Below are 12732 nucleotides of genomic sequence, written 5' to 3' on the forward strand. Positions count from 1 at the left end.
CGTTCTTGTATGGCAATAGAGTTGAAATAATACACCAACTTTTGTCTGGGTTCAGAGTCAACCTAGCCGACATAGATCAACTTCACAAGTGGCATCTCAATAATGTAGGTGTTCAACTGTGTGTGCTCAGCTTTTAGGAACCTTTAGCAAAGCTTTATACGCTTGCCTTAGGTTGTCATATGAATAGTACACAGCATAAAGTCCTTTATCTATCTATTTCCCTTTCTCTCATTTTGACATGAGTGTGCTATCTCCCTGCATTGATCTGCCTTCCTTTATGAGTGGCCTAATGAAGCGAGGGAGCAAAAACAGAAGATTTGTCCCTCTGAGACATCACTAAATCATTGTGATGTCTTTACTCCCAAGCTTGGACGAGCCTGCAGGCCTCATTTCTCAGCCAGGCAGCCCAGACCGCTACGCCGCCGTGCGGAGGAAGACAGAGCTTTTGAACTGTCAACACTCCTAACACACAGGCAGTCAACGCCAGTCAACAGACCGAGGTGGAAATTTGCATTCAGGAACCACACTCTACTTGAGCCAGCGCTGTGCTGAGTGAGGGAGAGGTCAGAGTAATTTGCAGTCGATTTCTACAGTCAATTCATCGGTCAGGCAACTGATTGAATCACTTTGCTCTTAAGACAGTAAACAGTGCGGGAGAATAGTCATAATTGGGACTTGTAAAAACAAACAAGTGTATATGAACACACACTCATGCACAAACACACCAACACTCAAGTGTTTGTGTACAGCACTCACAGAATACCTGATCCTTACCTGATACCCTGATTATACATACACTTTCAAGTGTACCTTGGTTTTCCAGAAGCTTATCTCAGCCAGCGAGGCCAGGTGAATGGACACTTTCTGGCAAATCACTGGTTTCAGATCAATGGCAGACACTAAGGAGATAGGAAAACGTGCTAAGTCCACACTCCACAAGGTCTAGAGTTTGGAAAAATGCCCTCTGTTAGACCTCTCCACCGCTATTAACACGTTCTTACTTCACAATATTCACCAATTCAGACTCTTCCCCCACCAGGGAGTCTGCCCAGCTCTTTGTACACGCTGTACACATCTTGCATCTGGACCACTACAACTCTCAACCTCCAAAAACAGCCTCTACAATCCTCCAGAGACTACTGCTGCCCTTCTCACCTTCACACTCCAGAAATTTGTCCAGTGTCACCCCTTCTTACTCTCCCTCCTCGGGCCACCTGGGGCTGCTTCTATCAAATTCAAAACCCCACATACAAGGCTGTGAAGGGATCAGCATGTTACTCCAACTCCAGAGGGGAGCCAACCCCCCCATGTATTTAAAAAATACAAAAAATCTTTGTAAGACATGCCTCACACCATCTTCTTGCTACTGAATTTCCTCTATTCAACATTCTCTAATTAAGCTCAAATATAAATCCTTCATGTTGTATCTAATTGTAGCTTGAATTTTGGTTATTTCCCCTATATTATTTTATTATATTTTTATAATATATCATTTTATAGTATTTATTTTTATTATATTATTTTTACTTTCACAATCATTCTGTGGTCACAGGAATGTTTTCAGGAGATTTAAAGATGCACTAATAAATATTTTTATGTTAATGGAATAGTTTGACATTTTGGGAAATATGCTTATACTTTTTTGCCAAGAGTTTGTTGAGAAGTTCGATACCAATCTCATGTCTGTACACTAAATAGAAAGCTAAAGCCACCCATGACTAAAGACTGGAAGCAGGGGGAAACAGTTAGCCTGGCTGTGTTTAAAAAAGCCACCTACCAGCACTAATTAACACATTGTATCTTATTTGTTTAATTTGTACAAAAACAGAAATGTATGAGCAACAAGTTGCCAAGCTTCCTGCTGGCACTAGCTTCATATTTAGCTGTATTGATTTACTCATATCTCGACAACATGGTGAACATTTGCAACTATTCCTTTTACGCATAATCAAATATGTAATTTGAAAGGTTTCACTTGTAGTCACAAACCCACAGAGAATTATCACCTCACTCAACAGTCCCCCTCAGCTCTATTGAGCTTTTTAGCATCTTTAGCATTGTTTTGGTTTTACAGCCCGCAACTTAACTGGTTTGGTTCAGTCTCACAACTCCCATCAAACTTGTTTCCAGCCACAGTAGTCAGGTGCTTTCAGTGAACCCACTGTATGCTAATTTTATGTGTCAAATAGCAGACAGAAAAAGTTAGCAGCTAGCTGGTGAACATAGTGGAGCATTTAGCAGCCAGGTATTTTTCTAAGGAGTTGGTGGAGACCAAAACAGAGCTAAAGGGAGAGTGAATAATGGCACAACTCCAAATAAATGCTAACGTTGCTCCATATATGCTGGATGTGTAAATAAGCAACTTTTGCCATCACAGGTGACAATATCAGGGTTGTGTTTTCAGCTTGTTGCACTGCCCGCGAGTAGCCCAAAAAACAATAGTTTAGACCTTTATTCTCATTTTCTTGGCTTGCTGGTTATTTTTTGTCACTGTGGGAATTCAAGCCTATTTTTGCATTAACTGGATAAACAATTATAGACATGCCAGAGACATGTCTGGCTTCACTGCTACCTAGAAAACAAGATAGCACTGATGATATTAGAGACTGAGTGCATAAATAGTAGATAAGAGGGTTGATGATGAGGATGTGGCCTGAGCTCTGCTTCCGTTATCCTCAATCTGCAGGGATAAACCTCATGCAAATCTGGATTGGATTAGACTGAAGCACAGGGAGCCTAATTAGGAGAGGTTTACTGCTGCAGGCATTAGTTTAATACCAAAGGAGAGACTTTTGAAAAGTAAAAATGGAAATAGGTGGGTGCATCTGGAGTTGTACAGAGAAAGAGAAAATAATAAACACGCAGGCATAGCAAGAAGGAGAATACACAGTGAAGACGTCTGATATGAGGAGAAGACAAAAGAATGTGAAAAGAATGAAGAAAGGTAGATTGATAGACATTATTGCACAACAGGGGGTTAAGAAACAGAGAGGGAGAGAGTTCTCAGAAACACCAGATTGAGCTGCAAATCACAGTCAACCCAGAAATGATTCCTGGACCACAGAGAGCCTGTTGCTATGGAAACGTCATCATCACAGGCACTGCTTTAATCCATGGAAGCCTGTTAAGTTAACATGAGGCTCAGGCGGCCACCTTATGCTTCTGTACTCACAACACAAAGCTGTGCCAGCATTGTAGCCGCTCGCTACCAACAAGATTTATTTACAAATGTTTTGCTATTAGAAGGCAGGATTATCTGCTCTCTGTTTATATGCTGCTTCTTTTAATTTCTTTTGCTTAAGTATCGGTTAATTCTTCATTTGATGGATTGCAAAATACATCGTTTTGTGTACTTACCCCTCTACCTACTGTGCTGTATCCCCATTAGTACCATAATCTCCTTGTCCTCCTTTGTAAGACGGGGGGTGAAACATCAGACCTGCAAGGAGAAAAAAAAAGGCGACAGCGACAAAAGAGGAGATAGTTGCGAAAGAGCAAGACAAAAGGCAGAGACGAACAGAGAGAAAAGCTGGGAGATGTGTGTGATACTGTACACTGAGATACTCTACACAATCAATGCCAACTGGGATACGTCGCAACCAGAGAATAAGGCTCCACTGTGGACAGTCTAAATGGATGAGGAGTCTGCATCTGGGCATTAATGCCTTCGAGCCTCACTGTTTCTCAGTCAGAGCAGTCAGTCAGTCAGTTATACAACCAGCTCAGCCATGACAGGGGGGGTGTATTGTTTTGGATTTGCTTCTCAAATCAGATATCTGTCGGTTCGCTTCAGTAATCCTGTGATGTAGACAGCATTAATGTATTTAGCCACTGGAAAGGACAAGAGAGGAGATCCTAAGCCTGCCTGCTGAATTATAATAGTGCCATAAAACAGGATACATTAAGAGCAGCGGATGGATACAAGCACCTCTGCTAATAAGCTGTATTCCGGTGTACTGTACTGATTGATAGTGTAGGTGAATAAAGGCTAGGGGATAGAAGAATACAGCTAGAGAATACAGTGTGACATCCGGGTCGGGCTCAAGGTGGCCTGCTAGGAACAGACAGCTGTGACATATGAGTGTGTGTGGGGTGTTGACACACACTCCAGCATTAGCTGCTAGCAGAGGGTGTGATGGATGGGGCAGAGTGAGCTAGCCATGCATGCTTTAGCCTCCATTGCAAAAAGCATTCGTCTTAGCAGGTCACCTAAAGTTTAATATTAAAATTGTATTTACATTATCACAAAGATGATTTTACAATAACTCAAAACAAGCACAGCTGCATTTGAAACAAACTAATCTGCTTCATCCTGTTAGAAGGTCTTTTAATTTTCATGTTCAGTAATAATATTTTTTTTTCTACCCTCAGTAAAGCACAAAATGTCTCAAGATGCATATTTGTTACAGCGAAAGACCAACAGTTCTGCACCACTCTAATACTTTAGACTGACTCTCAGGTTATGCTGAGCAAATAGAAGAGACAGATAGAGAAAGGGGTATAAAGTGAAGCAGTGAGGATACTACAGTACAGGCCTACATCTCATTTTCTATTTTTTCCCAGATGTAGACACCACCAAGGACCCCTGTCAAAAGGTTAAGTGCAGCCGACACAAGGTGTGTATCGCCCAGGGCTACCAGAGAGCTGTGTGCGTCAACCGAAAGAAACTTGAACACAGGTGAGTGTGTGTAGCCCCTGGGCAAGAACTGACTAACTCCCAAAACACACACACAGCCAAAAATCTTCTCTGTTAATGCACACTTACATGAGGTCAACACAACCAAGTTAACAGTCAGTGGCTTGTGCTGGTCTGGGATGAGTTTCTCTGTCGGCCACAGCGGTAATATTAAAGCTTGTTTGTGCGCCAGTGCAGTACAACTGCCTGCTGTTTAATGATAAGCTAATACATTCAGACAACATGGAGGGGGGCTGGTTGCTTCATGTTCTGGTTGGTGCTGCTGTGTCTGTACTCTGAATTAGCACAGCAGTTGCTGTCTCAGCTGGACTTAGTGGTGGCTGAAGTGTTTGTGTGTCCTCTGTTCTGCAGACTGAAGCAGCCTGCTCTCAGGTCTCCTGATGGAAACTGTCAGCCCTGTCCCATCTCCTCCACTGGGCCTGTGTGTGGATCAGACGGACACAACTATGCCTCAAAGGTACACTGAAGCAAATTATGTACCCATAGGGCTGGGCATTAATTCAATACTATCAGTTTATCTACCTTCAGTGGTTTCATGTGTTGATGATATGATCATATAATTGTATAATTTTGCTGAATTCCTGCAGTCCAATTTAAGGATTTAAGCAAACTGCAATTAAAAACTAACTGAATTAGTTATTGAAGGTTTTGTTTTGTGCATTTGAAGACTTTTGTCTGATGTAAAGCATAACAATAGAACACAGTTCATTGCATTGAACACCAGTGTCATCATTTTCTGTGATTTTGCAAATATTTGAAATAATGTGATATACGCTCACTTGCCAGTTTATTAGAAACACCAGTGCAATAAATCCTCCCTTCATGTTCAGTTTTTGAGAGGTGTTGATTCAACTATATGATTATTTTGGAGACTGTAGTTTATGGTGCTGTTGAATCATACTGAGAGGTGTTATATTATGACCTACCCATTTATATCAATGAAGGTAGAGTAAATAATAGTAACACCAGCATTACACAACATTCAATTCAACAGCACCACAGACTCCAGCCTCCAAAATGATCATAAAGTTGAATCAATCACCCCTCTAAAACAGTTTCAACAAAAACATTACATTATAAACTTCACTAAGGTAGGATTTATTGCAGGACTGTTGTATAAGACTGCATTAGTTTTACCTGTCTGTACCTAATAAACTGTAAACTGAGTGTATATTGATAATAGAAATATATTTTTATTAATATTGTGATATTGATTTCAGCCATGTCTTACAAACATACCCACCTCATATATATATATTTTTTAAATCATATAGGCTACAGTCTGAAGGATGCATTACTGTTACTTATCAATGTGTCGTCTTTGAGACGATACATTGGGAGATATTAAATGTCCCACCCAAAATAGTTCATTCATAAAAATCATAATTAAAAGAAAAAGAAAAAGAAAAGAAAGAAATTGCATTGCCCTTCTTCTCGCCCATCTTTTAAGCTGCTCTAATCAAATGTTTTATATTAATGCATAAAATGTGTAATTTGAAAGGGGTCGTTAGTAGTGATGAATCAACAGAGAATTATCACACGGCTCTGCAGTTCACTTCAGCTCTGTGGAGTATTTAGCAACTTCAGCTTGTTTTGCTTTTTTGACCCGCAAATTTACTGCTCTCATTACTCTCATCAGTGTTGTTTTCAGATGCAGCAGGCATCTGTTTTCAGCTAGAAATCTCTGATAAACCCACTGTATAATACCTGCTCAGCACCAAACAACAAACAGACAAAGTTAGCAACTACCTTGTGGAAAATAGTAGAGCATTTAGCAACTAAAGAGCCAGATATTTCCCTCAGGAGTTGGTGGAGACCAAAAATGGAGCGAAAAAGGAAAGTGAAGATTGGATGTCTTCATTGTCTTCTGAATGTACAACTGTTTGCTAACACCATAAACATTATGAGGTGTTAACATGTCAATATTTAATATTTTCTTGTGCTTAATCAGTGTAATGAACATGTGCGTTTTGCTGAAAAGAAAAGAAATTAAGATAAAAAATAATCACTGGGTGTAGGTGGAGGGTGTGAATCATTGGCAGTGGAACTGTACAGCATCCCCCTCAACAAAGAAGTGACGATTATGCTCATGTACGTGTGGATTCAGCATCATATGTTCTGTATGCTTTGTAATAACATATGTTGTGTTAGAATTGCTAAAGTAGTCTTGACACCTGTTACCAATATAGGTTATACTAACAGACACGTGTTAAAATCTCTGCACTGAAATACTATACAGTACATATGTATAACAATATGTGCATCAGTCAGGTGCTGGTACATTTATTCACAGCTTTGACTTTGTGTTTTATACATGCTAACCAGTGATTTGTTCATTTTTAACAGGGTGGGTGGCCCAATGGGAACACCCCACGACTACACTTTGCTACTTGTCACTTTGATCATGAAGGTGACACTATAGAGTATATAGGCTACAATATAAAATAGAATCGAGTATTTATAGTATATAGTTTAGAGAATATTACAGATCCAAGACGAAACTGACAGAAGGGCAGGACTGAGAAAAAAAAGCACAATTACAAATCCGTCTGCTACTTCGGCACCACGGACAGCACCATGGATTTATCAATACACAGCACAGTTAGGCTACTGATATTTCAGAGCCATAGATTCTAACTTGCACAAACCTCAGTCATATAAAGGAGCAATGAGTCAGGCAGACTAGACTAACATATTCATCTAAACAACCCCTGTGCCCCTGCACTCTCTCTGCTACTAGGGGATGGCAGGTTAACAAGGGGGATGCATTTTGTTCATTGGTATGAATTGGTATGTTGATGGAATCCCCCCTCAAATGATCTACTGGTACTAATATAATGTATTATGCATTGTGGTGTAAATATTGACATTCACTTGCACATTCAGAGCTGAGCAGTGTGAAGAGACTCTCAGGGGAAAAACTGAGACAAAAAGCCATGATATATGGCCTCAGAAGGACCAATTGGTGGCTTGTGGTGACAGAATCCCATGTGTTTATTGATTTATGTTTTGTCTTTTGGATCACTATTCCTGACCTTGTGTGCAAGCAGAGGTTGGAAAGTGCAAGTCTCATATTTGAATTAAGGCAGTCAGTCACCTCATGAATATTTGATCTGTGTTGCGGCAATAACTCATTTTATTTCACCTTTGTGTCCCCTTGTCGATGTTGCTGGTGTGTGTGTGTGTGTGTTAATGCAGGTATGTGTGTGTTTGTGTTGCAGTGCAAGCTGGAGCAGCAGGCGTGTCTTACAGGGAAGGATCTTACCCTGAAGTGTTCAGGTCTGTGTCCTTGTCCAACTGCTGGCCCTACATCCATGGAGAGTAAACATGGTACGATCAAACACACACCAATACACACAACAACTATGACAAAAATAAATATATTTAATATGAATTCACTGGTAATCACTGCAATGCAAGGCTTCCTATCTCTCTTTTTTATTCTGTATCTCTGTCTCACACACAATAAGTACAATCATCACAACAACATGAAAAGGTACAACAAAAATCATATTATTCCTCTCCCTGTGGCCTCCACAGAGAGCTGTACCGGACAGGATCTGGCTGATCTCGGGGAGCGTCTGAGGGACTGGTTCCAGCTACTGCAGTCCAATGCCAAGCAGAACAATAATAGCAAGCCTGGTGCCAGAACCACTGCAGCCAGCACCACATCAGGTTACTATTTAATGAATCCCAACTGTATTAAGAGGGAGTTACAATACTTTAGTTACAGGCAGTATACTATAAAAATGTCTAAACAAGTTGTTAAGTCTTTTATTATATGAACAATGGATGTTGTTGCCCAGGAGCTACTGCTGATATAAAAGTTGACACTACAGTTCTTGCAGATTTTACACTACACAACTCTGGATGTGTAATATCACAAAAAAACCATTGGTGCCTCAGAAATAAATAAACATGGCATTTTCTGGCTCAAGAAGCAGCACCCATGTGCAACAGTAATTATGCCATGCACTGACTGCAGTTGGAAAAGAAAAAAGAAATCCAACAGGGAAAATAAAATCCTCAGGAATTTAGCTTTATGGTTCTGCTGGTGTTGCCTCCGCCTTCATGTTTTCTGCAGCTCTGACTGGATAGCTCTTGCAACCAATTTCTGGATATCAAACACGTTTGAAAACAGTTACAGGGCTGGAAATTCAAACACTTTTGGGTAGATGGATCAAGATAACATTGCATCACATATGAAGCATACTGCGCTTCAAAACAACGGGAAGTGAGCCTCAGGATCTGGTAGGCCACAAGTCTGAGTCAAGTCTTAACCAGTCTGTAAAGTCTGAAGTGGGAAATTCTTGTAATAGGATGATAATGATAATGCCGTTTTCATAGAAGAAACCAGTTTTATGTTGAAACCGGTAACATAAATAAAGAAAATAATAAATAGTTTTAACAATGGAGTGGATTTACATTGGAAACAGGAGATATTTCTGAGCACACTGGCATGGTTTCATTTTCCATTTGTGCAGCTGTCCCCTGATAAAAATTAATGTTTGTTTGTCTGTCTTTGTGTTTGCAGTGCTGGACAGGAGCCTGGTGGCCAGCTGTAAGGACTCCATAGGCTGGATGTTTTCCAAGCTCGACACCAATAGCGACCTGTACCTGGACCAGGCTGAGCTGGCTGCCATCAACCTGGACAAGTACGAGATCTGCATCCGGCCCTTCTTCAACTCCTGTGACTCCTACAGGGACGGCAAGGTCTCCACTGCCGAGTGGTGCCTCTGCTTCTGGAGAGAGAGTGAGTATTCTGTGGAGGATGTGAGGTTTGTGGGCTGTGTGTCTGTGTGTGTGTGTGTGTCCACAGGCATACACACATGCACATGCCTGTGTGCTGACATATTACCCTTGGTGCATGCATTCAAACTTCAAGGCGCTCAGCTACCCTCAGGTGTAGCCACCTCTTGTGTTGTGTGCTGGTCCGTCACTATTTGTCTTCCTACTCATCCTCCTGTTCCCCTATGGGGTGAAACGGTCACCGCAAGGAGCTAAAAACATTCCTGCTGCTTGTTGACAGCCTGGTTCTCCCACAGCTCTTAGAGATTGCGCCTGTCAGCCAGCCAGCCAAGCAGAAACAAGGTCTAGGTCCCAACCATACAGTTATTTGAATGGGAATTGATTTTAAAATTTGCAGGAGGTCATTAGAAAACATTGATTACACTCACAAGAGAATTAACTTTTGACTGTTTATTGTCATTATCTCTCCTCTGTGTCTCATCATGCCTAGGAGTGTGCTTTATTCCTTCATTTTCTCTTGTAAAAATTATTTTCTATTCGTTCAAGAGCCACCCTGCCTGGCTGAACTCGAGCGGATCCAAGTACTAGACGGCGGCAAGAGAAAGTTTGGTAGGTATCTGACTTCTCATAAGAGCATTTCAACCCAGTTGAATCTGTCTTTCCTGGTCGAGGGGTTTCATCGAGCAGATGACTAACAGGAGGCGGGGATTAGTCCCTGATCAGTCTTGTGGATTAGAACTTGATACTGACAGACGGCAAAGGAAAGCAGCCATCAGTGTGTCTTACATGTACGTGTGAGCGAGTGAATATGTGAATGTGTGTGTGTATTTGGACGTGTGTGTACGCACTGCAGATTTTGGCTGGCTGACTGGGCTCTGAGTCAGGACTCTCCAAGGACACAGAGCAGCAAGCAGGGGGCAGTCTGCCAGCTCGACGCTCAGATGTTCCCTTGAAAGACTGGACGGACAGTTCTGTTTTGCCCCGTCTCATTTGCGTCACACTTAATGTTTATTTGCATTATTATAAAAGATTTTACGCCATGACAAATCCCCCCATCTCTGAAGAATATGAAAGTTTACTCTCCTTAAGAAAAATAGCCTACAATGTTAGGTTTTGCCACAGTGATGAATGCAACTACCTTTACCTGGCTTTTTGCACTCATGTGTGAACACAGGCTGTACTTCATATTCATGTAACAGTATAGAAATTGAAAACTTTCCAATCTTGTGTCCTCCCTTATCCCATGATGATTAGCTAGCCACCCCCCACACACACCTTTACACCACCCCAATATGCTGACTTAATACTTATTCACCCCTATCTTGCTCCGTGAATATATTTGTATTCATGGAATATGGAATTGGCTGCCACATTTGTTGCATGCATTACATTCTCACTTGGGCTCTGTGCCATGTGTGATGAGGCATGATTCATGAGGGTTTGGAGAGATTATGTGTTATGTAAGGGAGGGTCGCTTTACTATACCTGACTCTTATTTATTTGTGTTTTTGCACGTGAATGCCAGGTCGATTCATCCCTAGCTGCGATGAGGACGGCTATTACAGGAAGCAGCAGTGTGACAGGGGGGAGTGCTGGTGTGTTGACCAAAACGGAGGAGAAGTAGCCGGATCTAGGATTCGTGGCAAACCAGATTGCGGTAAGTCCCACAGGTTTCATCTGTCAATATATATGAATAGAATTTGAACTTGAAAGCTGAATGTAGAGAGGGAAAAAAAACTCAAAATGTCCGCTGCGGATTGTCCCACTTCTCCACAGCACCCCCACATGTATTCTGCACAAGGCTTCCTTTATGTTAAAGGACTGAGACCCACTGCAACATAACTCACTGCAGGGACGAGTGCCACATTCATGTGTCCGGAGTCATTTGCATTCTAAAGCGGCGCTTGTCGCTGTAAGAAAAGTCTTTCAAGATAAATGAGGGCTGGTTGGACTGAACCCGCGCCTGATAAGAATGGGTCCCCTGGCAAGGTTTAGAAATAGCTATTAAAATCCAGACAAAGTCAAACATTTGCCCCTTTTTTGCCATTGCAGTTAATGTTTTTAAATTGATTTCAGCATTTCTCATTGGTAAAGAAAGGACTCCATCAAAGTTGAGAGGAAGACATGCTGAACAGAATTCATAACAAGATATAAAATGGCCACAGTGGATAATTCAATCTCCCTGCATTCCCCCCCTGCCTTACATGTTTTCTCTCCGTCTCTCTACAGATGATGAAATGGCATATTCAGGTGATTTTGGCAGTGGGGTTGGATGGGAAGACGAGGAAGAGAAAGAAGCCGAGGAGACTGCAGAGGAGGCTGAAGAGGAAGAGGGAGAGGTGGGAGAGGTGGATGATGGGGGCTATATCTGGTAAAGGGCCAACATGTAGTCCAACCTCCATACAGGAGCATCTTGATGGTCCCAAACACACACACACACACACACACACACAGATCCTGCAAAGAGATGGACGTGGCGAAGCTCTCACACTCAGAACAACACTGGCTTATAATAAAGCGAGGGAGAGGGTTGCACGGGTTGGGTGAGGGAAGATGCATATGCTATGGGAGTATTTAATGTTACAGGATGTTCTTAAAATGGGCAAGGGAAGGGGAAATATCTCTATTAAGAAATTATGGGTCTGGAGTCAAAACTTCTGTTCCCCATACTTGGGAATCTTTGTTCTCTTCTGTTGTATGTCATTTGAACCATCTTTGAGCAGTTTTTAGCTGATGCATAATGGAGACTGCCTGTCATGTGCTTGCATAAAAAGTGAAGAAAGATTGGGTGCATTTCAATAGTCCAAATTGGCCTCTTTCATCTTTTCTTTCTGCAGATTAACAACATTTAGATAACCAGTTTTGGTTTTAGGCAGGAAATAGGCGATAAAGAGAGGAAGACACAGAGTATTGAAAAGCACCCTTTGACTTTACCGTTTTCACGTCATACGCTTTGGCTTATATGTGACAGTAGTGCTCTGTCTCATTCATGACTTATTAAAAAAAAAGTTTCTCACGCACCACTCTTTAGCTTGTATATAATGTGTGTATCAGAAGACAGATTGTCACCTATTAGTCCCATTATCAATGCCTTGAAAGACTAGCAGAATATACTGCTTACTTGACAAGTGTACATCGTATCATAATGTGGATCAATTATTGTGTTTAATAAAAAAAAATAAAATTAAATAAACTGGTCTATGTGGCCCAGCTGGCCACCGTACATCTGAGTCTGTGCTTTTGTTCTCTCTTCATTCCTCATCAAATTAGCACTGTCATAGTCTGTG

At 41.4% G+C, this 12732-nt stretch overlaps 1 protein-coding gene across 2 annotated transcripts in view; it reads left to right on the top strand.

Moving 5' to 3' along the window:
* The window catches only part of spock2 (SPARC (osteonectin), cwcv and kazal like domains proteoglycan 2), a 28526-nt gene extending 15858 nt beyond the window's left edge, over positions 1-12668 (top strand). For both annotated transcript variants that reach the window (XM_044214843.1, XM_044214842.1), the window contains 8 exons: positions 4564-4678; positions 5048-5153; positions 7918-8026; positions 8237-8371; positions 9231-9449; positions 9992-10054; positions 10971-11102; positions 11675-12668. In XM_044214843.1, coding sequence (XP_044070778.1) covers positions 4564-4678; positions 5048-5153; positions 7918-8026; positions 8237-8371; positions 9231-9449; positions 9992-10054; positions 10971-11102; positions 11675-11820 — 1025 coding nt within the window. In that variant the 3' untranslated portion in view covers positions 11821-12668. The remainder of the gene's footprint in view (positions 1-4563; positions 4679-5047; positions 5154-7917; positions 8027-8236; positions 8372-9230; positions 9450-9991; positions 10055-10970; positions 11103-11674) is intronic.
* Positions 12669-12732: the final 64 nt, after the last annotated feature.

Source organism: Siniperca chuatsi, linkage group LG11, assembly GCF_020085105.1.
Source record: "Siniperca chuatsi isolate FFG_IHB_CAS linkage group LG11, ASM2008510v1, whole genome shotgun sequence".
Taxonomy (NCBI): domain Eukaryota; kingdom Metazoa; phylum Chordata; class Actinopteri; order Centrarchiformes; family Sinipercidae; genus Siniperca; species Siniperca chuatsi.